This window comes from Capricornis sumatraensis, chromosome 16 (assembly GCF_032405125.1).
Source record: "Capricornis sumatraensis isolate serow.1 chromosome 16, serow.2, whole genome shotgun sequence".
In the NCBI taxonomy this organism is placed as follows: domain Eukaryota; kingdom Metazoa; phylum Chordata; class Mammalia; order Artiodactyla; family Bovidae; genus Capricornis; species Capricornis sumatraensis.
Genome location: NC_091084.1, coordinates 48770834 through 48797622, shown reverse-complemented (window position 1 = coordinate 48797622; position 26789 = coordinate 48770834). Strand labels below are relative to the sequence as shown.

Below are 26789 nucleotides of genomic sequence, written 5' to 3'. Positions count from 1 at the left end.
TCCTGTGGGGGTCTGGAGGAGGAGTCCCAGCTTTTTTCCCTAGGCTTCCCACCCCTCACCCTCTAAAGGCCTAAGTACCTTGAAACCTTGGCATCATGTCCTCACCAGAGAGAACACACCCTGACCACTTCCCCATCTATTTACAACTTTCTTGGGGCCCCAGCCCCACAGATAAAGGGTGGAAAAGAAAAATGAGCACAGAATAGAGATTTCCCTTTTATACATATTGCAACAAGTTCTCCAGAAAACATTCATCAGAAATAAATTAAAAAGTCCTCTTGCCACTGCCTCCAAACATAAAAAGGAGCCTACACCCTGGCCCCAGCCCAGGCCACTCAAGGCCCTGATTGTCCATGGAAGAAAGTTAAGGATTGAGGGGCCCGAAGCCTGAGACAGGAGGGCCAGACCCCTCCTCGGAAGTATCCAACAAGAAAGGCGAGGTGACAGCATGTGCCTGGGAGATGGCAGCCAACTCCTTGAGAAACTCAGGGAAAATGACTGCACAGTAGACAGCATTCTTGACTCGCAGAGCCTCACCTTGGCGCTCAGGGGCCCCACCCCGGGCGGGTAGGACCGGCGTCGAAGCCCCAGGGGAGCCCCCACCTAGGCCAAGTCCTGCGCCACCGTCTCTCCCAGGCTGGAGAACCATCTGTGCCGCCTGCCGAGCCCTGGTTGGACTATGGGCATGCCGCAGGAGTAGCTCCCCCAAGGACGGCCTCCGGCTCTTCACTGGGAACAAACAGGAGTGTCGGGAAGGTTGCTGAGGTCAGGCAGAATCCCTTGGCCTGGGAGAGGAGAGTTCCCCACCTCACCCTACCCCCACTCCCAGGTTCATAAACTTCTCAACTAGGACTCTTAACACCTAAGTGCTGCCTGCTCAGCCTCCTTGCCTCTATCCAGCATCCCACCAGTCAACCATCATGCTCAGTCAACCCTTCACACACTTCACTCCCAGACAGGACCCCCCCCTTCTCCAGGTCCCTTTACCTTGAGGGGTTCTCTTACTGCTCCTCCCTTTCCAATCACTATTCTAGATCACTAAGCTCTTTCTCCCCCGTCTGTAACATGCCCTTACTTCCTGCTGCCCAGCACCCTCCTGTACTAGAGTCAAACACTTCCCCTTTCCCCCTGCTCATCTATGACACCTCAGCCACAGCCTCTGCTCCTTCAATACCCACAGGGGCTATATATGCAATCAGAGTTCAGTGACTTTATCAGATCTGTCACACACTGCTGTCCCTCCAAGATCTACTCTCCTGAGCCACCACTTGGCCTTCCACCAATTCCTCTCCTATAACCACCAAAGCTACCCTCCCACTGGCTGTGGCCAGAAAACTACATGTCAGTTCAAATGAACCACTGAAAATACTGCCTTCTTTCCTCTAATTTCCTGCCGACACTGCTGGCCCTGGATGTATTCTTGTCCCTGTCCAAGACCTAGGGCCTAGACTCTGGAGATCTAGTCTCCAGATCATGATATCATTCCCATCCTCTCCCTCTCATACTGGCGACAGAGATACACTGAACAGATACATTAAATGTGGCTTTTAGAGTCCATCATAACCAGGTTCACACACTTCCTCCCACCTCTTCTAGAGACTCTTTGGCATCCACATCTATCTGCTCCCCCTGGAACCCTCCAGGCTCTTATGCTTCTGTAGCCCCTTCTGCCTTATTTTGTTCTCCTTGATGTTTTCATCCCTGGCCTAATCCCCCATCCCCAATTCTCCTCTAATTTGGGCTCCACCAACTTTCTATTTTACTGCCCTATCACATTGCATTTCAGTAACTTGTTCTCATGTCTTCTCCTCAAGCATTAATCTGTGAGTTTAAGGGCTTGCAGTGTCTTATTTACCTCTATATCCCTGGACCCCTCCACAGTGAACATAGTACCAGGACTGTGGAAGCAAGATTACTTCCTGGCACTACACCATTAGGAAATCATGCTAAGAAACTTCAACTGGGCCTTCACAGCTATATAATAACCCTCCTGGTACTCTTCCCAACCTAAACACTTTCCTCCGAAAGCCCTCATCTCACCTCTGCTTTCTTGCTCAGCGTGTTATTCTGCTTCCTACTTTGATTAGCAAATAAAGGATGACTTCAATTCCCTAAAATTTCCTCTGCATCTCAAAACTCCACTGGTACATATCATTTCCTCCTTTGAAAGGGGAAAAAAAATTTCCCTGGTACTCTGGATCCTACTTACTTCCACCACCTTTGGGACCTTGCTCCCTCAGTTATGACAATCCTCTAGTCCCCATCTAGATTATCAGCTTTTTGAAAGTAAAGATCTCATCTTCTACCTCCATGAGTCCCCTGTACCAAAGACATCACCACATGGCAAGCACTCAGACGTACTGTGTGCTAGGTCACTTCAATCATGTCCAACTCTTTGCAACTCTATGAACTGTAGCCCACCAGGCTCCTCTGTCCAAGAGATTCTCCAGGCAGGAATACTGGAGTAGATTGCCATACCTCCTTCAGGGGATCTTTCTGACCCACGGATCAAACTTGCATGTCTTATGCCCCCTGCATTGGCAGGCAGGTTCTTTACCACTAGCACCACCTGGGAAGCTCAAGCACTCAGATACTTGCTGATAAAAGATCTAAATTTAAAACATCATATATAACTCTTCCTTCTTCCTTATACCTCACAACTACTCACCAAACTCTGCCAATACTTCCTTCCCACTTCCACCTTATCAAATTCTTCCTATTTCTACTATTCTAATTCAAGCCTCACAGGTCACATCTGCATTATGGCAGATGCTTCCTGATTGTTCTTCTGACTCCATCTTCTCCTAACTCCTATGTACCTAGCACATGAACTTACATACTTATCTCTCCACTCCCACATATAGAACCTCCAATTGGTATCTCATTGCCTAAAAATTTACAACTTCCACCCATCCCAACTTCTACTCTGAGAACCTTCTGCTGTGACGAAATCTTCCCAGCCTTACTACTAACTGTTCCACCACCTTCCAAATTCCCTGCTCCAGCTAAACAGTTCGCTAAACAGTTCATGCTATCTCCTGAACAAATAATAGTCATCCCACTCCTTTGCCACCCAAGTCCTACCCGTCTCTCAAGACCCGTGTCAAATGTCATATCCTTTACCAAGCTTTAACAATATTGCAACCTAAGGAAAAAAAAAAATCTCAACCTGGAAACTATTCTGTCCCCTTGCCCGTCCCCAGCTTCTAGAGTTTTTGCTGGTACTGTTGATTTGGTTCTCAGTGGACACAACTATTTTTCCTCTGACCAGAAACTTGAAGACAAAATCAAGATTCCACTCTTTGCAACTCTCCAGTTCCCTCCACAAGGCTTCAACCTTAATAAGAATTCAATTAACCTGAGCTAGTTAGTTGCCTAGGGAGGATGGGGAGGCGGTGGCAGGGTAGACCTCACCTAGGGAATCAGATCGGCGGGGAGCAGGTCCTGCTGCAGGGCCCTCGGTCCAGTCCAACTTGCCACGGGCAATGAGGTACTTCTTGGCTTTGGATAGCAGTGCTGGGAAGTCCTCCTGGGAGGCTGCAAAGCTCTCAATCTTATTCTTCACAGAGCCCAGCACCTATGAAGCACAACTTTATGACATTTCTGGGTGGCTGCAGACTGACACAGTCCTTTCTAGCCCCACCGGGCCTGCTCCCAGCACCCCCAGGGCCACTCCAGCTGTGGGCCTGGCCCACTGTGGAGCCTGGACGCACCCATGCACGCATGCATCGCACACCTGCAGCAGGGACTTGACACTGGGCTGGAAGACCATGTTGGTGTTGAGCAGGAAAGAGCGGAGCAGGGGCTGGGGGTGACAGGCCAGCTGGGCCACCAGCCCCGTCAGCAGGAAGTTGACATAGACGGAGTTCTGCAGCATATTCTCGAGTTTGGCAAAGAGCACAGCCATGAAGGGGCCTGGGGAGGTGGGCACAAGGATATAAGGCCTGAACATAGTGCACATCACACACATTCCTCCCCAAAACAAGATCCCCCACTAGGTGAAAGTTATTTGTATTTCAGACTCTGGGAATGTTTAAATATCCTGTGAACACCTGTTCTGGACAAGATAAAATGGCAGATACCACATGGACCCACAAGAGGGCCAGATGCCAGCTTTATACACATTCTAGCTGAAGAGACAGACCACAGGCTCTGGAATTAGACAGACTTGATGAAATTTGAGTTCTACCATTTACTAGTAAAATTACTAGATGAATCAAAACTCTCCAAGCACAGTTTCCTACTTGTTAAAATAAGAAAAACATCCACATCACAAGGTTATTAAGAGGATCAAAGAGAGACTGATACACAGCATTTAAGTCAAAATCTCGCAAATTTTAAGTATTCAATAATAACTATAAGCTATATGATATTTCTCAGTTTTTTAAAAAGTTCACCCAAGAGAACAACTGAAGAAAGAACAAGTAAGTGATTAGAACCAAAAGAAGAAATCAAGTTACACAACAAGACAGAGAATAACACTAGACCTGAAGTCAGAAATAAAGCCACAAGAAAGCATAATGAAGGCAAAGAAGGTGACTATATTGATCAACTTAAAAGGAGAGAAATCTTTGGAGAACCAAAGAAATAATCAGGTCTGTTCAAGAACTGGGAACGAAAATGGTTAAGACAGAATCTGCAGGGAAAAAAGAGCTTAGTTCAGGGCCAGAGAAAACTGATCCAGGACAGACTCTTCGGTGGAAAAGAGACTACCAGAAGGGATTAGAATGACCTTCTAGAAGAATTGGCCTCAACTGAGCCAGATCACCCACACTAGTGCAGTAGAACCATCACAGTCTGTCTGGTCAGGGATTTGTGGGGGAAAGGGACTGTGCCTATGAACTGCCCTAGGAATTAAGCCAGGAGAACAATGAAGGGCAAAAAACACTGAATCCTGAAAAAGATCCTAGAACAGTCTTCACTCCACACACACATGACTAGCCTTAGCTCTAAATCAACTCTTGGTTTAGCAAGGTCCTAAGATACCCCTTGTCATCTCCAGGGGACTTTTTTGCAAGACAAAAAGCTCAGATGAATTTATGAAGAAGAAAAAAGACAGAGAGCTTCAGTTAACACTTCAAGAAAGTGGTAAAACCTGCACACCACCTTCTAGTGACATAGAAAAGGAAAGAGCAAAGCAGAGGCTAAGTAAATGAATACACCTATTCTCTGTAGTCTGCAAGAGTTGTTAGTACTCCAGAGCAAAAGGCCTAATGATGTACAAGCAGCATGGCAGTATACCCCGGGCCCAGTTCAAACATGTACTGACTGTACCGATCAAGGCACAATAACCTGACTACAAACAACAAGACGACATGTGGTGCCTTGGCCAACTATTATCTGCCCTGTGCCCAAGATAATAATCCTAAACTACCACAGGCTGAGTTCTCACAATATACCAGCATCACAGTAACTGATTTACATGCATCAAAGACATACAAGGGACACTAACTCAAGGAATGTCTAGTCCAAATCACCACACAGCTTCCCAGAAGTGTCTCCCCAACAACCCCCAGGATGGTATGTAGAGGAGGGACAAGAGCCAGGTGCAGGCTGGGCTGGGTAAAGCAGGGTCAAACAAAAACAAAGTGCAGTTAGCCCAGCCACTCAGGCCAGGTCTAACCCCAGGGTCTTTGGAAGAAACCGAAAGAACTTAACTGAGGGGGTCAAGGCCAGCATTGTCATTTTCCCTGATAGCGGTGTGTCATTGATCTAATTTACCCAGATAGAGTTATTTCACTCTGTCTGCTGCAATTCTTACCACTAACCATAAACCCCTAGAAAGGCTTACCAAGCAGTCAGAGCAAAGTACAAGGATAGGGAATAGGAACAACTTGAAACTGAGCCCTTCTCTAAAGAGGCTGGGAGAAAGGAGGCCAGGGCTGAAGAAGGAAACTACATCAGAGAGCTGACTGTGGGCCACAGAAGAGCTGACAGGAGACCCACACCCAGACAGATACACTGGTGGGAACAGCATGGAACAGCATGATTTACAGGTGCCTCACAAACAGGACAGCACATGTCTTCCACATGGTTCAGATGTATCGCTGTGATTTACCAGGAAACACCAAACACAAAATATCCTGATCACACATCCCAGGAAACCGCCAGACTGAGGAAGAGCTGGAACATGCACATAGGACAGACATATAAGGCTTAGACAAAAGTCAATACTCAAACCAGCACAAGCATGGAAGATGTACAGACAGACACAGACACACAAGTATGACATGATATGTATCTGAAGGGGACCCAAGCAAAATGGAAGAGGAGCTAGGCAAGTACACAGGAATGACATGGCCAAGAAGTCTCAGAAACTAGCACAAACAGGTCGAGAACATGCAAAGAGTACACAAAGGAGAAGACCTAGGCTAAGTAGCTTACCAGTGAAGGGCTGGCTTGGCAGCTGGTTGAGAGTCCGCAAAGGGCTGCTGAGGAAGGGGCCAGGGGGCTCAGGGGAACAGGTGAAGCTCTCGTAGGCCTCCTCCTCCTCAAGAGGTAGTGAAGGCTCTAGAGGGGGCTCAGAGCCAGCACCCCCATTGCTCAATGCCACCTCCAGCTCCCGAAGCTCCTGCCCAAAGCCCTCTAGTCCTGCCATGCCCTCAGAGGTGTCCTCTAGTGGTTCCCCAGCTCCCTCCTTTGGCACTCGACGAACCTTCTTGGTCCCCTCAGGCCATGGTCCTGGCAGCCCATTGAGCTGGGGAGGGGGCAGGCGGCCAAGGCTTTCCCGTGCACCCCCAGCCAGCCCCCCACTCCCCGGCTCTTCCTCCTCCCCTTCCCCTGCATTGTCCCTGCCCTCCTCAGGCAGTAGGCTGCGTTTCTTAGTCCGGGAGCCAACAGGACTGGGCTCAGGAGGGGGCCGCTCGCCATCATAGGGGGCAGACCAGGTACGGCAGGCTTGGACACAGCGGTCCACACCACGGCGCGCCTCACGCAGATACTCCAGGTAATTGTCTTCCAGCTCACCAGGCTCCTCCACAGGGCTGGGCCGGCGGCCAGGGCTGGAGGCTGGGGATGTAGCAAGCCCTGGTGAGCGAGGGGCTGGGGCTGGGGACTCGGAGCCACCCAGGCTCTGCTGTCGCAGGAAGAAGGCTAGACGAGATGGTGTGGAGGGCCGGGGTACTGTCACCACAGAAGAGGAGTCAACACTTGGGCTTCCAGGGCCTGCCAAGGGGAACAAACATAAGAGGCATCAAAGAGACAGAGGTGCAGGAGGAGGGATGACACACCATGGGTAACTACAAGAGAAGGCAACAGAGCAGCAGAAATGTGACTGATTCAGACAGCTGACTCTCCACCACTCAAATTAAGCATTTCCTCATTCAACACCCAACCCCCAACACCATCACCACGAAAACAACAGAAACAAAAGAGCATGACCAGAGTGAAAAAAAGGACAGCTCTGCTCAGAAGCTACACTTCTCTGGTAGAGTTAATGGTCCACCCTCCAACACCTCTCACCAACTTCCCTAAAGACGGAATGCCACTCACAGCCACCTCCCTCCTTCCACCCCGGCCCCGCCTTCTTGCTAGGCTCCCCCAGGACCCAGGCCATACCCGTTGTGTCCTCCCTTCTCCCTGCCTCTCTGCTAGGCCCACCTCGTGCCCACGAGGCATGCTCTGGACGAGGTGGGCTGGAGGCACGGTGCCGACAACAGCGTGGGATTAGGGAGAGAAACTTGTCTGCGGCTCGTCCATACAGGTCCACATCACGCACAGCCGGCTTCTGGCTCAGCATCACATGGTTACACGGGACAAGATACCTAGGAAAGACAGCAGAAAAGAAAGGATAGATCAGAAAGGAAGGACAGGGTTTGGGAGAACATCAGTGGAACTACATGGCTAGGCCAGGTTTCAAGAGGACACGCACAAGCAACCCCCATGCAACCCATCACCCCAGCAGTGCACAAGGCACCGACAGCCCTGAAGGCTCAGGATCAGCCGTCCCTCAGCCCTGCCCCGACAGCTACCTGAGAACCAGCTGCAGCAGGACATCCTCACAGCTGAGGTTCAGAAGGGTCCTGAAGAGACTCAAAGACACCATGCAGAGCTGGGGGGACGGGGAAGATAAGTCACTGTAAGAGCTCTCAGCCCTCCAAGATGTTTAACAAATGGGAACCGCCCCCCACAACCTGAGGCCCAACCAACCACTCCTAAAACAACAATGGCACAGGGTCTGGCATGTAACAATCATTCAAATATTAAATAAATAATTACACTACCTTTGTGGTCAAGACCTCATTATTTATAGATAGGAACAAACCGTGTGCCAGATTTAATGCATTTCTATAGACCACATACTTGTCATCAAACTCTGGCTATATATACCTGGCAACAGAGATTCTAGCAACACTTAAATGGAAGGAATACCCATGAAGAGACCCCAGGAAATACTGGGACTGACTGAATGTCTAACAGGAGACAACACAACATGATAACTATGTGAATGCCAGTCAGCAGACTGTAGCAGCGTAGTAACTGAATGCCTACCAGCAAGAAACCAGAGGGAACCTGGAAGAATCCCAGCTGGGAAGTGGGTGGAGCTGTGAACATGGAGTGTGAGTCACCTCTCCAACACCAGTGTCTCTCGGAGAAGGTAGGATAAAGAAAAGTTCAAGGGCAGCTGACAGGAAAAGGAAAAAATAGGTGGGTCCAGAACAAGGGAAATCCTTTGTTTTAGAAAAGCAATAAGGGTGGTTCACCTCCAGCTAGGCAAAGACAGCAGACACATGTAAGTTCTCCCTTCCCCTGCTGAATCCCCAAGCGCTGTCTCCATACTTCCCTTATGACAAGTATAACTTGAGCTCCTCGAAGACAAATACTGGGTATTAGTCTAGGGCACTACCTTCACAGTCTAGGTGTTCATCATTTACCAAATGACTGAGGGGAAGTTAAAAGCCAGTCACGGTGGGAAAGAGATAAGATAGCAGTTCACATTTTAGTCAGCATGGATATTTACCCTAAATGACCATCTTAACTAGCACTCAGACTCATTAAAACATGAGTTTTAATGAAAACACTCAGACTCATTAAAGATTGTGTGGTAGGTAGAAAAATGGCCCCTCAAAGATGTACAGATCCTAATCTCCAGACCTTTTTACCTTACATGGCAGAAGGGACTTTACAGGCAAGATTAAGGTTATTAAGGAATTTAAATTGAGGAGAGTAGCCTGGATTATCCAGAGGGGCCCAATTAAATCACGAGTCTTTAAAAGCAAAGAATATTTTCTAGTTGGGTCAAAAAGAGATTTGAACCGTGAGAGGGACTCCATCCACCACTGATGGTTTTGAAGGTGGAAGGAGTCATAAGTCAAGGATTTAGCTGGTCTCTAGAAGCTGGGAATGGTTCCCAGCTGACAGCCAGCAAGAAAATAGTAATCTCAGTCCTTTAACTACAATTAAGTAAATATGACCAAGGACTAAAATGATCAAGGAAATGGATTTTCTCCTGGGGCCTCCAGAAAAGACGCAGCCCCACTGACATTTTGATTTTAGTAGGGTAAGGTCAGAATCAGATACATGACCTACAGAATGGTAAGGTAATAAATTTGTGTTGTTTTAAGCCACTATGTTTGTGATAGTTTGTTATGATAACAATAGGAAATTAATACAGATACTCAGGTACTCAGACTAGCTAGCCAGCATTATTCACCTTAAGCCATGAAAGCCAGGCTATAGTGGTTACAAAGTCAGACCAATAGGATCAATCTTAAAAGGGCCAAACAGAGGAAAGGGAAAGCACCTGCATGTTTAACATGGGAATCCTGAAATCAGAATAGATTTGGTTCCTCCAAGAACAGACAGCCAAGAATAAATACCCAAAGACCACGAAAGCCTCCTGAAACCAGAGGACCAAATGGAATACTAACAGAAATATGTGCTAAAGACACTGAGGGAGAATCAAAGAAGTTAGGGTAAGATTAAGACAAAAACAAGATGGACAAAGCCCAGCACAAGGAAAAAAAAAAAATCAACCCTAGGAAGGAAATCAACATTCTCAAAACATGAACAGGACATTCTATGAGACCAAATAGATTTAAGACAATGGTTGAAATTCAGCATAATTAGAAATAAAACTTTTTCAATATCTTTGTAAAATTAAAGCTTTGGCAACTATTTCCTACTGGTTTATGCCAATAATTCTTAAGCTAAGGCATGTATCATACTTACATTTTGGAGTATTATAAAAGTTCACATGCCTTGGGCCTATTTCCAAAGAATGTAACTCAGGAGACCGAAGGCAGAGCTTAGAATGTTGTTGTAGTTATTGTCATTTTCAAATTTTAGGGTATACACTTGGTTCAGAAACTCTGGTCAAATCAGAGTCAGTCTAAAAATCTCACACATACCCTAAACTTAGCTACTCAAGAGAATGTCAAGTATACAAAACATAGCTATCCAGAAATCTTACCTACCTCAAACCCTACTACCAGGTATTTCAGTGAACTGGAACAACTTTCCAGAACCCTTAGTGATCCAAGAACTTCTATTTCAAACACAAAGACCCAGAGAACTTCAATTATTTGTAATAAAAGAAGGAAATAAAAATGGTGATAGAGCCAAAATAAATGCCATAAAGTGCATGGCTAAACAAAAGCTTTATTTCCCCCAGAAGGACAGTAGGTCTTTACTACTTAGAAATAATTTACTCCTATTTTATATGTATTTCTACTGGTTAAAATCTAACCTCCTTACCATGGTCTACAAAGCCATGCACCCACCTCTCCCTCCTTTCTTCCCCATGCTCACTACACCTCCAATCACACTGGTCTTTTATCTCCTCAAATACATTTCATTTCTTCTCCCCTACTTGTGTCCTTTGCAAGCACTGCTCCCTCTGCCTAGACTGTTCTTCCGCTTGCTCTTTAGTAGGCTAGGTCCCTCATGACCTTTAGGTCTCAGTTCAATGTCATCTCCTCTGAGAGGTTTTTTGATTACCCTACTGGCTTAGATGGTAAAGAATCCACCTGCCAAAGCATTTTCAAATTTTAATCCTGGGTTTGATCCCTGGGTCAGGAAGATACCCTGGAAAAGGGAATGGCAACTCACTCCAATATTCTTGCCTAGAGGATTTCAGGGAGAGAGGGCCTGGCAGGCTACAGTCCATGAGGTCACAAAGACTTGGACACAACTGAGTGACTATCACTTTCACTCTCTGTTTTCTAAGCAGCCTGTTTTTTATAAAAATGACCTCAACTTTCAATTATTTCAGTTATGTGTTTGCTTATCTACCTCCTCTATGAAGGAAGCTCCATGAAGTCAGCAACCACTGCTTACCATTATATCCTCAGTACCAGAGACCAGTATAGTGAACACAGTGAACATTCAATCAAAACCTTCAAGAGGAAGGAATGTTACTAAGTAGGTGGGCAGATGGGTGCCCCAAGTAACAGCAGTTCAGATACAGCAAATTCAAAAGGAAGAACAGGTAAACACACTAGTTATAAAGCAGGCTCAAAGCCTGAAGAGGTGACCTCGAGTCACCCACAACAAGCCACAGAGCACTACACAGCTGAAGAGAATCTCAGGTCAATGTCATATTACAAGTGCTGCACAATGGCAAAACCTATAGCCATGAGTAGCCAAAGTCATTCAGAAAATATAACTATCCTATGTAGATCCAGATATTACAAAAGCAGGGAAGCACGTTGAAAATGTCCCCGAAATAGTTAAAAGTTTAATACTAGAAAGAAAATGCCACCTAACTTTGAAGTGATTACTGCAGGCAAAGGTCAAAGAAGGGCAGGAACACCCTCCCAGAACAAAGGTTGGAGAGAGGAGATGGCTCACCCAGGTAAGCCAGGACAGAGGTAGGAGCCATACCCGGGAGTTGCTGCCAATACGGGCAACAAGGGTGTCAAGGATGGTGTGGGTGTCATGCCGGTGTAACAGCAGGAATCGCAGGAAGGTACGGAGCAAGGCGGGCTCTGAAATACTCCGTAGGAAAAGTTCCAGATAGGCGGTACTGGCGATCATCTCCTCCACAGAGGTCTGAACGAAGGGAAGGTAAAGTTTGGAAATTTAGGGTTTCTCCACACATACACAAAGCCATTTTCCCTAAGTTCTAAGGAGGTATCAGGAGCAGACAGGGAAAAAGGGAGGAGTACCCTGCCCACTGCCACCCACACTGGTCTTGGGATTGAGGTAACCACTCCTCAGCCTAATCCCTTAATCTGCCTTGCCACCATGACTCTCACCTTGTGCAGGGCAGGGCCCATGACTGGCACCAGGAACCCATTATGAATATAATCAACCAGCTGCTTTTGCACCAGAGGATGAGCCACCTGTATGGGTACAAAAGAGAGGACAGAGCATTTTGAAGGGGGGCTACTGTCAGAAAGGGAGCAAAATGTTAGCATATATATATATATATATGCACCCTCCCCTCAAGCTGAAAGAAAATCAGAACTCCAGAGATTACACCTTCTCCCACCCCATTTCCCCCGAATGAGCAAGGGCCAGAGCTCCTGGGAACCCCAGTCCCACCTGAATGACTGCATTGCAGAACTCTAGAGAACTCATGAAGAGCGCAAGAGCTGGCACTCCAAGCCAGTCCTCCCGTCGCAGGCAGTGCCAATCATCCCCTGGAACTTCAATCTTTCGGGGCAGTGACGAGTACAGGGCACTCAGCCCTGTGGCCAGCACCTGGGGGCCATCCCCAAGGACAGGTTACCAAAGACACAGACAATATAAAAAAATGGCAACAGGGAACTATTAACCCAGAGTTTTTATGGGAGCAGGGATAAAAGCTATCACCAAGCAGATATTTAGTTACCCAAGGTGCCAAGACATCACCTGGGAACACTGGCCCATGAAAAGCCTTCATACTTGCCTTATCCACATAAGCCCAAGTTTCATCCCCACTCCAATTCCAGGTGTTGCATTCAAACCCAGGGGGCTACTTGCTAAAGGAGAGGGCCCCGGTGCATAGCCCCTCCACACCTCCTAAACAGGAAGGTGCCTACACCATACCCTACACCCATCCCAGGAGGTGCTGACCGGGCAGAAGTAAGAGTGATCTGCGATGTAGCGGCCCACAGTGGGACTTCCAGCTGATAGAGCCATGAGCAGGAGTAGGGCGTCGCGGGCCTGCTGGCCCAGGGTGCCCTCTCGATGGACAAAAGGGACAAGGCGAGAAAAGAGGAGAAGACGGGGAGCAGCTCCAGGTTCAGGAGGTGGCTGCAGGAAGAACTCGAGCAATGAAGGCTCCCGGGCCAGACACACGCACAGCTGGCTGAGAAGTAGCACCAGGCCTTCATCCAGTGCTGGGCTACTGGGCACAGGGCGGCCACAGGCATCCAGCAGGATCAGTAGAGCCTCACGAACTGGACCATGCCGCAAGAGGGGCTGGCGAGCTTCGCTCACTAGCATCTCAAAGAGTTTCAGTTGCTCAGCCCGCCGTTCCTCAACCCCATCCCCAAGCTCATCCCATTGAAGCTGCCATGTCAACACACGGGTTAGCAGATCCTCACGCAGAGCAAACTCAAGCAGGGGCCCAGGAGCTGTGGGGACCAAGGGCACTGCACGATCCTCTGCCAGGAGTGTCAGCATCTGGTAAGTATGGTTGCGTACGGCACTGAGATCATCAGCACCCCCAGGAGCTCCCCGAGGGCCTTGCCGTTCCAGGATTCGCACCACCTGGGGAATCAGGACAGATAAGAAAAGGAATCTAAGATAAGGTGACTAGATGACAAGGTGAGAGAACACAGAAATTTAGAGGGACTCAGGCAGGTAGCAGACTAGGCCCTCTGGCATATAGTCTCCTACCTGGGACCAGTGATTCTTGAAGACCATGAGGCAAGTCTCAGGGTCAGCCATGACAGGGGTCTGCAGACTGGCCCCTTGTGGTACACGGTGCCCAGGGCCCCGGGAGGCCAGTCTGCTCAGCCAGTTCATCCTCTCCATGAGGCAGGCTGGGCAGGGCCAGCGGCCAGAGAGTCACACTCTGAGAACTTGCCAGCTGGAGGTTTTCTCCACTTGTGTCTCTAGTCTGCTTCATCCGGTCTGTAGGAGCCAACAGCTGTCCATGGAGCCAGAAGATGCACCAGGCTGGAATAGTGAGCCCAGAGGTCACTGCCCAATCCAGACCTACAAATCTAATTCAAAGAGAAAGAACAGAGAGGTTAACAGAAGTTTGCCTCTTTCTACCATCCACCAGGAAGAACTCAGAACCACCACTGCACTGAAAACCACACACACAATCAGTACTTTAAATTCAACACATGTAAAACAGAACTCATTCCAACCCCAAACCTGTGTTACTTTCCCAGCCTTCTCCACCTTAATAAATGATAGCAATATTCACCTACTTGCTCAGGTCAAATACCTGGGCATCATCCTTCTTTCTTCTTGTTATTACCTCCAATATCCAGTTCATCAGCCTATAATCTATACCCTCCAAACATGCCTCACTATTGCAATAGCTTCCAATCTGGTCTTCATGCCTCGTCTTAGCCCTCTGAGAATCTATTCCCCACAGAGCAACCAGAGTTTTAAAACATGAATTATATTACATCTCTCCTCTGCTGAAAACCTTCCAATGATTCCCTATCACACTGGTAATAACCCAAGTCCTTTACCTTGGCCTCTAGGGCACTATCTAATCTAATCTGTGTAACTTCCTACATGCCCCTTCTCACTCATACTTTACTCACAGGAGCCTTTCTTGAACACTAGCTCTTTCCTCTGTCTGGAATGCACTTTTCCTGATCTTCACATTGTTCACATCACTCAGTTCTTTCCAAATGCAATTTCCTCAAAGAGGACTTACTTAACAATTCTATCAAAACTGCATTTTCCCACCTTCACTCTCTAGCTTTCTAATCCCCCTTTCTTCTGCACAACGTCTTTATTTTCTGAAAATATTTATTTGTCTATTCATTTATTTATCTTCCCTACTACAACGTAAGCTCACTGAGGACAAGATTTCTCTGTTGCATCCCCAGTACCTAGAGATCAATAAATTTTTTGCTGAATGTATAGATGCTCAAGTGAATGAATGAATAAATAAATGAATGAACAAACAATGAACTATCAGGAAATCCAGTCTAGATCTGACTCTAGCCCTCTGGGACTTCTGAGGAAGAAACCTTTTTCTATTACAGGTCCCTCCCTAGAAGCCCACCCAGTAGGAAATACACAAACAGATCTTCAACTTGCTGAATTATCATTAAGAGGTAAAAATTCAGAACCAATCAAAAAAGCAAAAGAATTTTAATTCTAGAAAAAAAACACAAGGATACACTCCCATAAACACACATATACCCACTCCTGTCAGATTCATTCACCATTCACTCCTTGGGACATGACACAACACCCTCATTAGAGACGGTGTTGTTCGGTCACTAAGTCGTGTCCGACTTTTTGTGACCCCATGGACTGCAGCATGCCATGCTTCCCTGTTTTTCACTATTTCCCGAAGTTTTCTCAAACTCAAGTCCACTGAGTTGGTGATGCCATCCAACTATCTCATCCTCTGCCACCACATCCATACAAGACTACTGGAAAAACCATAGCTTTGACAAGAAAGACCTTTGTTAGCAAAGTAATGTCTCTGTTTCTTAATATGCTGTCTAGGTCGGTCAGTTTTTCTTCCAAGTAGCAAGAATCTTTTAATTTTGTGACTGCAGTCACAGTCTGCAATGATTTTGGAGTCCAAGAACATAAAATCTGCCACTGCTTCCACTTTCTCACCATCTATTTCGCCATGAAGTGATGGGACTGGATGCCTTAATCTTAGTTTCTTGAATGTTGAGTTTTAAGCCAGCTTTTTCACTCTCCTCTTTCACCCTTATCAAAAGGCTCTTTAGTTCCTCCTCAGTTCAGTTCAGTTCAGTCGCTCAGTCGTGTCCGACTCTTTGCGACCCCATGAATCGCAGCCCGCCAGGCCTCCCTGTCCATCACCATCTCCCAGAGTTCACTCAGACTCACGTCCATCGAGTCCGTGATGCCATCCAGCCATCTCATCCCGTTGTCCCCTTCTCCTCCTGCCCCCAATCCCTTCCAGCATCTGAGTCCTTTCCAACGAGTCAACTCTTCGCATGAGGTGGCCAAAGTACTGGGGAGTTTCAGCTTTAGCATCATTCCTTCCAAAGAAATCCCAGGGTTGATCTCCTTCAGAATGGACTGGTTGGATCTCCTTGCAGTCCAAGGGACTCTCAAGAGTCTTCTCCAACACCATAGTTCAAAAGCATCAATTCTTTGGCGCTCAGCCTTCTTCACAGTCCAACTCTCACATCCATACATGACCACAGGGAAAACCATAGCCTTGACTAGACGGACCTTAGTCAGCAAAGTAATGTCTCTGCTCTTGAATATACTATCTAGGTTGGTCATAACTTTTCTTCCAAGGAGTAAGCGTCTTTTAATTTCATGGCTGCAGTCACCATCTGCAGTGATTTTGGAGCCCAAAAAAATAAAGTCTGACACTGTTTCTGTTTCCCCATCTACTTCCCATGAAGTGATGGGACCAGATGCCACGATCTTAGTTTTCTGAAGGCTGAGCTTTAAGCCAACTTCTTCGCTTTCCTCTTTCACTTTCATCAAGAGGCTTTTTAGTTCCTCTTCACTTTCTGCCATAAGGGTGGTGTCATCTGCATATCTGAGGTGATTGATATTTCTCCCAGCAATCTTGATTCCAGCTTGTGTTTCTTCCAGTCCAGCGGTTTTCATGATGTACTCTGCATGTAAGTTAAAAAAGCAGGGTGACAATATACAACCTTGACGTACTCCTTTTCCTATTTGGAACCAGTCTGTTGTTCCATGTCCAGTTCTAACTGTTGCTTCCTGACTTGCATTTCGGCCATTAGAGTGGAATCATCTGCATATCTGAGGTTGTTGATATTCCTCCCAGCAGTCTTGACTCCTGCTTGTGATTCATCCAGCCTCATCATATTTTGTATGATATACTCTGCATATATAAGTTAAATAAGCACGGTAACAATATACAGTCTTGACATACTCCTTTCCCATTTTTGAACAAGGCCATTATTCCATGTCCAGTTCTAACTGTTGCTTCTTGACCTGCATACAAGTGTCTCAGGAGGCAGGTAAGGTGGTCTGGTATTCTTATCTGTTGAAGAATTTTCCAGTTTGTTGTGATCCACACTGTAAAAGGCTTCAGCATAGTCAATGAAGCAGAAGTAGACATTTTTCTGGAATTCCCTTGCTTTTTCTAAGATCCAACGGATGTTCACAATTTGATCTTTGGTTTCTCTGCCATATCTAAATCCAGCTTATACATCTGAAGTTTTCGGTTCACATGTACTGTTGAAGTCTAGCTTGAAGGATTTTGAGCGTTATTTTGCTAGCATGTGAAATGTGTATAGTATATGGTAGTTTGAATTTGACATTGCCTCTCTTTGAGATTGGAATGAAAACTGACCTTTTCCAGTCCTGTGGCCACTGCCGAGTTTTTCAAATCTGCTGGCATACTGAGTACAACACTTTAACAGCATCACCTTTCAGGATTTTAAATACCTCAGCTGGAATTCCATCACTTCCACTAGCTTTGTTCGTAGTAACACTTCCTAAGGTCTACTTGACTGCACACTCCAGGATGTCTGGCTCTGGGTGAGTGACCATACCATCGTGGTAAACATCTGTTGGCCTCAGCCATGGCTCACAGTTCCTTCCTCATCACATCTACCACCGTCCAAGCAGTAATGGCTCTCAACAATACCTCCCAAGTATAAAAACTTCAGAGGAAAAAAACCATCCACAACTTCCTCGTTATATTCAACAAGGCCTAAAGGAACCCAGAGACGTGCCAACAGACCCATACTTTGCCCTCCAGTTACATTAACCACCATCTCCTTCTACCCAGATACAGTCTCTCACCACTATCTGCTCACAACTAAAAGGCAGCAACTCTGCTTGCTTAAGCAAACTTTCTTGAGAACAAAAGATAAGTCTTTTTTTTTTTTTTCCCAAAAGACACAATGGGAAGAGCCAGTCCTAAAGAGCAGGCAGGGCCCACTCATTGATTAATTCAGTGTACATCATACCAGTACTGGGGTACTGTGCTAAGGAAGCACTGGAAATACAAAGATGGATAAAAACAGTTGGGAGAGCATAAACAAAAACTTCAATAATATTATAAAGAGGTATTTACAAAAATGTCATGAGGGCACTAAGGAAAGAAACTAAATCTGCCTGGAAACTATAAGAGGATTCCAGAAAAGAGGTGATACCTGATGTAAAACTTTAACAATGAGATACTGGTCACAAAGAGAGCAGGGCAAAAAGTCTTCTTCATATTAAAAACATTATGTACAAAAGTACAGCACTGTGAAAGAACACAGTAAATTTAAAGAACAGCTGCACGTTTGGTATGGCTTAAACACAGACTATTTAGAGAAGAAAGGACAATGTTAAGTTAAAAGGTAAACATGGGTGAAGGTTATAAATATCACTGAATATCATGCTGAGGAGTTTTATTTATGAACACCCTGGAATAAAGGAGCTTTTTAAACAAGAAAATGGTAGGATCAAATTTGCCTTTAAAACTATGTCAGCTAGCAGTACAAGGTAGAGTAGAGAGAGACCAATGGCAGTAGACAATTTTTAAGAATCTGTTTAATGGTCCATTTTAAAAAAGGAATGCATGAACTAAAGTCGTAAGAGCAGAATTAGAAAAGGTAAATCTGAGATTCACCTCTATGTCCCACAGCATGTCCCATGTGATAATGAAAGTGTTTACACCTGTAATATCTGTCACTAATAGCAAACTCCTTGATGAAAGAGACCATATCATTCATTCTTCTTTGAAATTCCAATGCCAACATAGTAACACAGTAAATTCAAAAACATTTGTGGAACAAGATGCTGAATTTAAAAATTATAATAGCTAGCACATATTGAGCACTTATATGTGCCAGTCTCCATTCTAAGCACTGCATGTTATTGCTCATTTAAGCCTAATAAAAACCATAGATGTATTATTATCTCCATTTTACACACAAGGAAATCAAAGCCTCAGTTCAGTTCAGTTCAGTCGCTGAGTCGTGTCCAACTCTTTGCGACCCCATGAATCGCAGCACGCCAGGCCTTCCTGTCCATCACCAACTCCCAGAGTTCACTCAGACTCACATCCATCCAGTTGGTAAGTGGCAAGAATGGGATGCAAATGCAGATAATCAGCCTCCAGATTTAACTTAACCATGAAGTAGAAGTAATAAGATCTACCAAATGAATGGAGGATGACAGAAAACCCTAATATGAAGTATACGAGTCTGAGTAAAAGGTAATTCCACAAACAGACTAGGAACCTGCAACAAAGGAACTGTTTTAGAAGAGAATGGGTACAGTTTTGGACATGTTAAGTTTTTAGACACCAATAAGATATCCACGATGTCCAGAAAGCAAGAAGAAATTATACTCAAGCTCAAGAGTAAAATCACGACTAGAGCTATAAATCCAGGAGTCACCACCTTATATGTAGTGGATGAAGCTAAGTAAGGGGATGGAATCATCCAAAGAGACCAGTAATCACAAAAGGAGCCAAGGGTGACATCCTGGGGAATCCCAGGATTTAAAAAAGCAAAGGAGGAGTCTTTAAAAAAGACTAGTGAAGGTAGCCAGAAATGGAAGGAGAAATCCCAGAAATAACCAAAATCAAGAAATCAAGGAAAGGAAGTTTCGGGAAACTGGAGGTTGTCCATAGTGCACAGTCTACAGAGAGATAAAATAATGAAAACTAAAAATAGTCAGTTGATTTTAGCCGGTCAGATGGGGAGACTCAAGGGCAGTTGTCAAGTGAGGAAAAGAAGTCTGAACAAAGTAACAGGTTGTAGATAAATCAGAAGGTGAAACTGACCAAAAAAACAACAAGTATAGTACTAGTCTGAGAAAAAGAAGTACACCACTTTCTCTGAGAAAGGAAGAAAACAGTAAAAGATAAAGGATGGGTGCCACTTCAGGTAAATCTGAAAACGAAAAGAGGAAAGCTAGTATCTAATACCACCCCCTACCCAACTACTCTTCCCTCCCTCGCTTACCCAAGAGAATCGGGATGAGGGAGAGAGCAGAGGGGAGAAAACGGGAGTGCCACAGAATGGATACTCAGTCTTCCCCACATGGTTTCCTATAAACCATCAAACACAACCACACTGACTGTGGACCACCAGCACGGATGCACTAGAAAAAGTACTTAAGCGTCTGTCCTAGTATTTAGGATCCCAAGTAGTCATGGGCTGGAGAAGGCAAAGCCAGCAAGTGCGATTCCTGGGAAGAAATCGCCCCTGTTCCTAGACCTGTCACTTGTCACATTCTTAGCCCCGGGATACTGCATCATCCTTTGTCAGTTTCCTTAAACTCTGCCCATACCTTTGTATATATTTACAAGCTGTTTGTTAGTCTTTGGAATTAGGTTCTGGAAGCTGGAAGCAGTTTAGTTTTGGACACATTAAAACCTTACTTTGCTGAGACTGGTTGCTTGGCCCTTCTTCAGCTCCCCTGGGGATTCGGTGTGAGGTGATGAGGATGGAAGTGTCAGAGTAGGTTAGATCTCTCCTTTCTGTCAGGGATGACAGCCCATTTATCATTAAATTCTTTCCAAACCTAATTTGTGCCATCTGCTACCTTCAAGGACCCTGACTGATAAAACAGTACTACTGGTTACAGAATGTTTCCTCAGACATACCTCATCTGAGGTATGAAAACGAATAGAGGTCCTTAAGGTCCAGCAAGAATAACACAAAGCAGTAAATAAAGCATGAACTCTGGAGTCCCTCAAATAAAGGTTTGAATCTCAACCATTTTCCCACTGCATGACCTTAAATAAATCACACATCAGAGCCTGTTTGTTTCCTCATCTACAAATTCCTGATAAAATATATACTGTTACTGTTTTAAGATTTAAATAAGATAACCTATGTAGAAATCCAGGTGCTCTATAAATGACATTTTCCTTCCCATTTCCGTCTCTTGATCCTGTCTGACCAAGGTGCCCTCATCTCTGACAGAAAGGAGAGATCTAACCTATTCTGACACTTCCATCCTCACCACCTCACACCGAATCCCCAGGGGAGCTGAAGAAGGACCAAGCAACCAGTCTCAACAAAGAAAGGTTTTAATGTGTCCAAACTAAACTGCCTCCAGCTTCCAGAACCTAATTCCAAAGACTAACAAACAGCTTCTACCTTGTGATGTACCTGGGGCACCACTTCTGTTCCATTGCTTGACTAACATAGGGCACTACTCACAGACAAAAGGGGAACTGGTCTCCAGCACTTTCCCTCCCAACTCCACCCCCATTTATTTTCAAAGACCTCAAAGAGAAGAACCACACTTAAATCAGTATCTCAGAACTCAAAAGCTAACACTTAACCTGGACCCTCTTCACCTACTTCAAAAGCCTAAAAGAAAGACAAGTTCAGTGTTCCTGTCACCTATATAAGACTCCCTCACTCTCTGTTAATCCTGAAAAGTTCAGAACAAGACAAAGAAGAGAATGGAATCATTACCCTATGACTGTGCCCTTTCCTCCCATAGCAAAGTCTACAAAAAAGGAGACCTCTCTTCCCAAATTCACCTACAAGCTCAGTCACAGGGAAAAAAGGAGCTGATCTTTCAGACCTCCCAAATGGCCACAGCCAAGCACTCACCATAGGGCCCCAAATTCAGACTTATAGGCACACTCAGCAAGGGTGTCCACCAACAGTAGGAACAAGGCAGGAAGTGGCTCAGCCTCACTTAAGAACCTTTGCCCTGGGTGAGGCAAAGAGAGGGAGAGAGCTGGGGGCAGGGATACACCTGTAACACCTACAGCTAACAGAGGGAGACCAAACAACCTTCTAAGAACAGGTCAGTGAAGTTCTAAGGCTTCTCATCCCCTTACAAAGGTTCTTCCTAGGCTCTGCCTCTTATTGACCTAAGAGGCAGCAATGTGCTGTTACCCTAGATGCTTAAAGTGGGAAGATCTGATTAAAACCTCATAGGAATACAAAAGGAAAAAACAAACAAACCCCACCTCATAAGAGCCTGCAATCTAGAGCTCAGATTACACATACCCTCTCTGCTTGTCTATCGCTCAGCCTATACCTATTAAACAAATGGGATATCAGTGTATAGTCCCAACTCACTCCTCCTCTCCCCAGTACCACCTCTGCTTCTTGCAGACATCCCCCCACCTGACTCCAGCAGAGCCCTCATAACTCAAAATGTAAACTCTATCACATGTTGACTCCCCTTACCAAAGTAAATCCCATGTTGCACATGGCTTTCTCCACCCTCTTGTGGGAGAGGGTGACAAAAGGCAAAGAGGAGGTACAACTGAACCAGATCCTAATGGATGAGGAAAGTTCACTGGGCAGAGAAGAAAAGGCATTCCTAGAAGAGAAAGGAGAAATTACAAAGATTTCAAGGCTCAAAAAAGTACCATGTTTGCTAGGGAGCTGTGAACAATTTATTCAAGCTAGAACAGAGTCGAGAGTGGCAGGAGATGAGGCTAGACATGAGTCGAGGCCAAATGATGCCATATTAAGGAATTTGGATGTTATCCTACAGAAGACAAAGAGCCAAAATTTTTAAGTGTAAGAGCTCCATGATTAAATTTGTATTTTTAGAAAGATCACTCCAGGGACGGATTAGAAAAGAGCAAGTCTGATATATATACTATGTATAAAATAGATAACTAATGAGAATCTACTCTATGGCACAGGGAACTCTCCTTACTGCTCTATGGTGACCTAAATGGAAAGGAAATTCAAAAAAGAGGGGATTTATGTATGGCTGATTCATTTTGCTGTACAGGAGAAACTGACACAGCAGTGTAAAGCAACTATATTCCAGTAAAAAAATAAATAAAAAAAAATTAAAATTAAATGACAAAAAAAAAAGGTCTGAAGGCAGGAAACTATCAGTCGGAAAAGTCCAGATAAGAGACGAGAAGGAAGTAAACTAAAGCTTTAACTGTGAAGCTATAACAGAAAAGACGAAGCAAACAGAATATAAAAGGAAATGTATTAAGATTTTAGTGATGGACTACATAGAGGGGGTGAAGGAGCAGAAAGATGGAAGATGACACTGAAGTCCTTGCCTGGACTGCTATATACCATATGGTACAAAAGAAGACATTCAAAGCAAAAACAGTGAGTCCTGTTTGGAACATGTTAACTATGATACCTGTGAAGATATACAGGAGATCACTGAGTAAATATGACCGGAACATAGAAACTAAGACTAGATACAGAGAAGTAATCATCTAACTATGATATATTTTTACATTTCACATTCTCTCTCTAAATTGAAATTATCTTTCCATGTGTCCACCTCTCCCAATCAGATTAAAAATTCCCTGAGACTTCAGAGGACTACATCTTATTTACTGACATCCTGTTATCTCATAAAATGTGAACATCATAAGGGCAGACTATATGCTGAAGTATCTGCTGAACGAATAAATGAATGAATTTGTCCTCCCAGCACTTAGCAGAGTGCTGGCACACAGCAGAGGTGGAATAAATGGCTACACACAGCACTCCAAACATGTGTCTATCTCTACATCATCATCCTCATCTATGTTTCATTTTCTCAGATCTATCACTCAGCTATATATCATAAAGCAAAATCCACTACACTTAAAGCACTACAATTCAACAGAGATTCAGTATACCAAACAGTAAGCTTACCAACCTAGTGCTTTCTCCAGACAATCAAGAATGCACAGTCCCTAAGAACCCTCTGACATATGACTTGACTAACCTACTATTATCACAATGTGACCCAGGTATTATGGACAACTGTTCCTGTTTTTGCCACATTATTAAACAAAACCTTCAAACCTATGTCACCCTCAAAGTCTCTTTAACCTCTTTTGGAAACATATCAACTACAAATCATTTAAAAAATATATTTTGCCAGTATAATGTCCTCCATGTCATCACAACTCTTCTTATAAATCACATGCCTTTTATTCCACATCACCTTCGCTCTATGTTACAAACTTTATTCTACCCCAAGTCACTCTCATGAGACCAAATCTGGAATCCAGACTTTGCCACTTTATCACTGTGATCTCTGGCTCCCCAGTTTGATTCTCCACCTATAAAATAAGAATTCCTGCCCTTACATACTTCACACGGAAACTATATAATTCCAGCAAAACCTGAGATCACTATGCAATCCATATCAGACAGTAATTCTGAGGAAGCATGTGCAGCATGCTTCCTCAACATAATACAGCAGCCACACCATCATCCCTCTAAGTTTCTGAATTTCATGACCCAGTAGAAATAGATTTTAAAGTTTTTAAAATAGGATCATTACTTTTTATTTTGACAAATAGATCAGTTTTTTTAAAACCCATCACTTACTGTCACCACTATTTCATCAGTGAGTGAGCACTTTAACACCAGAATAGGAATGATAATCTAAGAATAAGTTTATCTTTACAGAAAACTCATGTTCCATGTTTTCTTTCTCTCCTTCCACCTTGAATAGATGAAAACTTTACCATGGACTGGCACTGTTTTTGACCCAACGTTTAGGAATCACTGCCCTAAAACTCTTTCATTATACATGTAAGTTTTACAGGGTTCTGTCTAGGTAAGATTGCCAAGGGTTCCACTACCATGAAAATCTGCTAGGTCTTCAGAGAGAAGCAATGAAAACATACCACAGAACGGCTGTTTCTAAGGCTCAGATTCTTGAACAGAATGGGGACTTGGGCTGCTCCTAATTCTCAGAGAATGGTCTGTTTAGGGAAGGTGAACCTCTTCCTGAGGTTGGGAAGGTATCTGCTCTGTGGCAGACTGTCAGTAGAGAGGGAATTTTAATAGTGTGGAAGTGGCAATTATCTGACTGCCAACCCAGCTTTCTACAACATTCAAATTTTTCATGTGCACGTGTGTTGGCCAGGAACATGGGACCTGTAAAATGCTAATAAAGTGAACCAATTAACATGTCGGGAAGGGAGGAATGATTTCAAAGGGATAAGACAAAAACTTCTGAGGGTGGTAGAAATGTTCAGGATCTTGAAAATGGTGATGGTTTCACAGATGTAAACACATGTCAGAACTCATCAAACGTACATTTTAAATATGAATAGTTTACTGTACATAAATTAGTTTTAACTTAACTGTAAGTCATCCTATTTGGAAGTCTAAATACAGCGTTGTAGGTAATAAGCCATATTATTTTCATGAAAGTAGAATTAGCAACTTTAAGCAGCTAGTCCGATATAGAAAGCAACCGTCAAAGCCCCACAGCTCAGCACAGATAAGGAGCAGTAGTGGAGTAAGGTTGCCTAGAATCAGGTGAAGAGGAAACAAACATAGGCAGTCATAGGCAAAAAAATCTCTGTGAGAGGGAACATCGCCAAGTCTTCAGTCCCAAGGAATAACTTGAGGAAATGAGGAATTCCAACGATGACTCTGTTAAAGAAAGTCTCAAAAATGATTTTCATTACCATTGTTACTATTGTCCATGACATCTTCATGTTTCGATCCTCCAAAATATGTAGAGCCTATGAAGCAGAAGAGCGAAGTGCACATTTCCACCCAAGCTATCCTACTCAACCTAAAACTATCGCTCTCACTGGGCAGCACACTCCATTCAGAATCGACCTCTCATCTTTATCTAGGTCTCACAATCCTCGTTTCTCCCTCCATGCCCTGCCCTCAGCTCCCTCCTGATTCACCAGCTGTCGGCATGTTCCCGCCTTAGCCCTCTCTATTCTCCCTCCCAGCACAGGCCTCAACCCCTCCTCACTCTGGTCCAGCCAGGGCTGTCCCTCACTCCTGCCCACAGGAGCCCCAGCTCCTCACTAAACCGTGTTCACAAGTCCCTTTCACTTGGCCCCTCAGGAAGCATCCCGGTCCTTCATACACCCCAGCTCCATACTTGCCCACTCACCCGAGGCTCTAATCTTGCTCCCCTACCTTAGACACTCACACCCGGCCCCTCACCACGTTCCAGCCCCTCACCCTGTACCCTCACAAGGAGGGCAGTCACCAAACTCGGTGCCGTTATTCCCCAGTCCCTCATCCCCTCTCGCGCCTCTCCGGGCCCTCTGGCCCTTAGTTAGTGTTCACTCACAGAACCCCGACCCTGTCCAGGCCCGATTGCCACCGCGGTGCTAGGTGAGTTCAGGCCGCCATCGCTCCTCAGGCGCACCAGCCGCGCCCCGCCCCGCGCCACACGCAACTCGCGCCCCCGCGCACCACACGTAACCGCCCAGCGACGCACCGCTGGGCAGCGGCGTGCCAGCTCATTGGCTGGACCGGGCCAAAGCCAGAGCGTCGATGCTTGTTTCCTGGCAACGGCCGAGCGCAGAGGCGGGGTCGCCGACGGCATTCCGAGCAAGGAATACCGCCTCTTCCCCCCAGGTTCCGCCCCCTCGCACTTGCAAACCCCGCCCTTCTGAAGGACTCCCGCGTGTCACAGGGGAAGACCTCTGGGGAGGAGGAGGCCCACCGGGTGGGGGCGGAGCCTGAGGAGGAAAGGTCAAGCCAGAGGGCAGAAGGCGGGACCTAAAGAGCGACGTGACTAAAAGAGGCAGGGAAAAGCCGGAGGGCGGGGCTTAGGACAGAGATCCGGATGAAAGAGCGACTAACATGGTAGGGGCGGGGTCACAGGTCCTAAAGGAGCTTACAGAGGAAGAGGAGGCGTGGAGGGGGTGGAGCTAACACTGGGAGGTAGGTCTAAGGGGAGGAGTTAGCAGGTGAGCTAGACCTGCGGAAAAGCAGAGCCTTAGAGAAGGCAGAGAGCGAGTGGTCTAGCTCATTTCTTGCACCACCTGCGGGAACGGCTTGGATAGGACCCAGGCGATGACCGCCCTTCGTTGGCTC

At 45.5% G+C, this 26789-nt stretch overlaps 1 protein-coding gene across 3 annotated transcripts; it reads right to left on the bottom strand.

Moving 5' to 3' along the window:
* Nucleotides 1–244: 244 nt before the first annotated feature.
* On the bottom strand, nt 245–26087 carry FHIP1B (FHF complex subunit HOOK interacting protein 1B). Of its 3 annotated transcripts, none has more exons than XM_068988487.1 (12): nt 26038–26087; nt 13768–14096; nt 13000–13638; nt 12487–12645; nt 12198–12284; nt 11824–11991; nt 7971–8050; nt 7558–7763; nt 6385–7164; nt 3737–3915; nt 3415–3577; nt 245–729 (listed from the first exon to the last, which is right to left on the bottom strand). In XM_068988487.1, exons 2-12 carry the CDS (start codon nt 13903–13905, stop codon nt 365–367), a joined length of 2964 nt encoding a protein of 987 aa, XP_068844588.1. In that variant the 5' UTR covers nt 13906–14096; nt 26038–26087; the 3' UTR covers nt 245–364. The 3 variants fall into 3 exon arrangements, with proteins under 3 accessions (XP_068844588.1, XP_068844589.1, XP_068844590.1); XM_068988488.1 differs by having other exon boundaries at nt 7600–7763; XM_068988489.1 differs by lacking the exon at nt 245–729 and having other exon boundaries at nt 3447–3577; nt 3714–3915.
* Between the last annotated feature and the right edge of the window lie 702 nt (nt 26088–26789).

Excerpts from the sequence above, each read along its gene's own strand:
- FHIP1B (XM_068988487.1), bottom strand. The coding sequence starts at position 13,905 with ATGGAGAGGATGAACTGGCTGAGCAGACTGGCCTCCCGGGGCCCTGGG. Across the intron at positions 13,639-13,767 it reads TCAAGAATCACTGGTCCCAG|GTGGTGCGAATCCTGGAACG; the intron begins GTAGGAGACTAT and ends CTGATTCCCCAG. Across the intron at positions 3,578-3,736 it reads GTGTCAAGTCCCTGCTGCAG|GTGCTGGGCTCTGTGAAGAA; the intron begins GTGTGCGATGCA and ends TGTGCTTCATAG.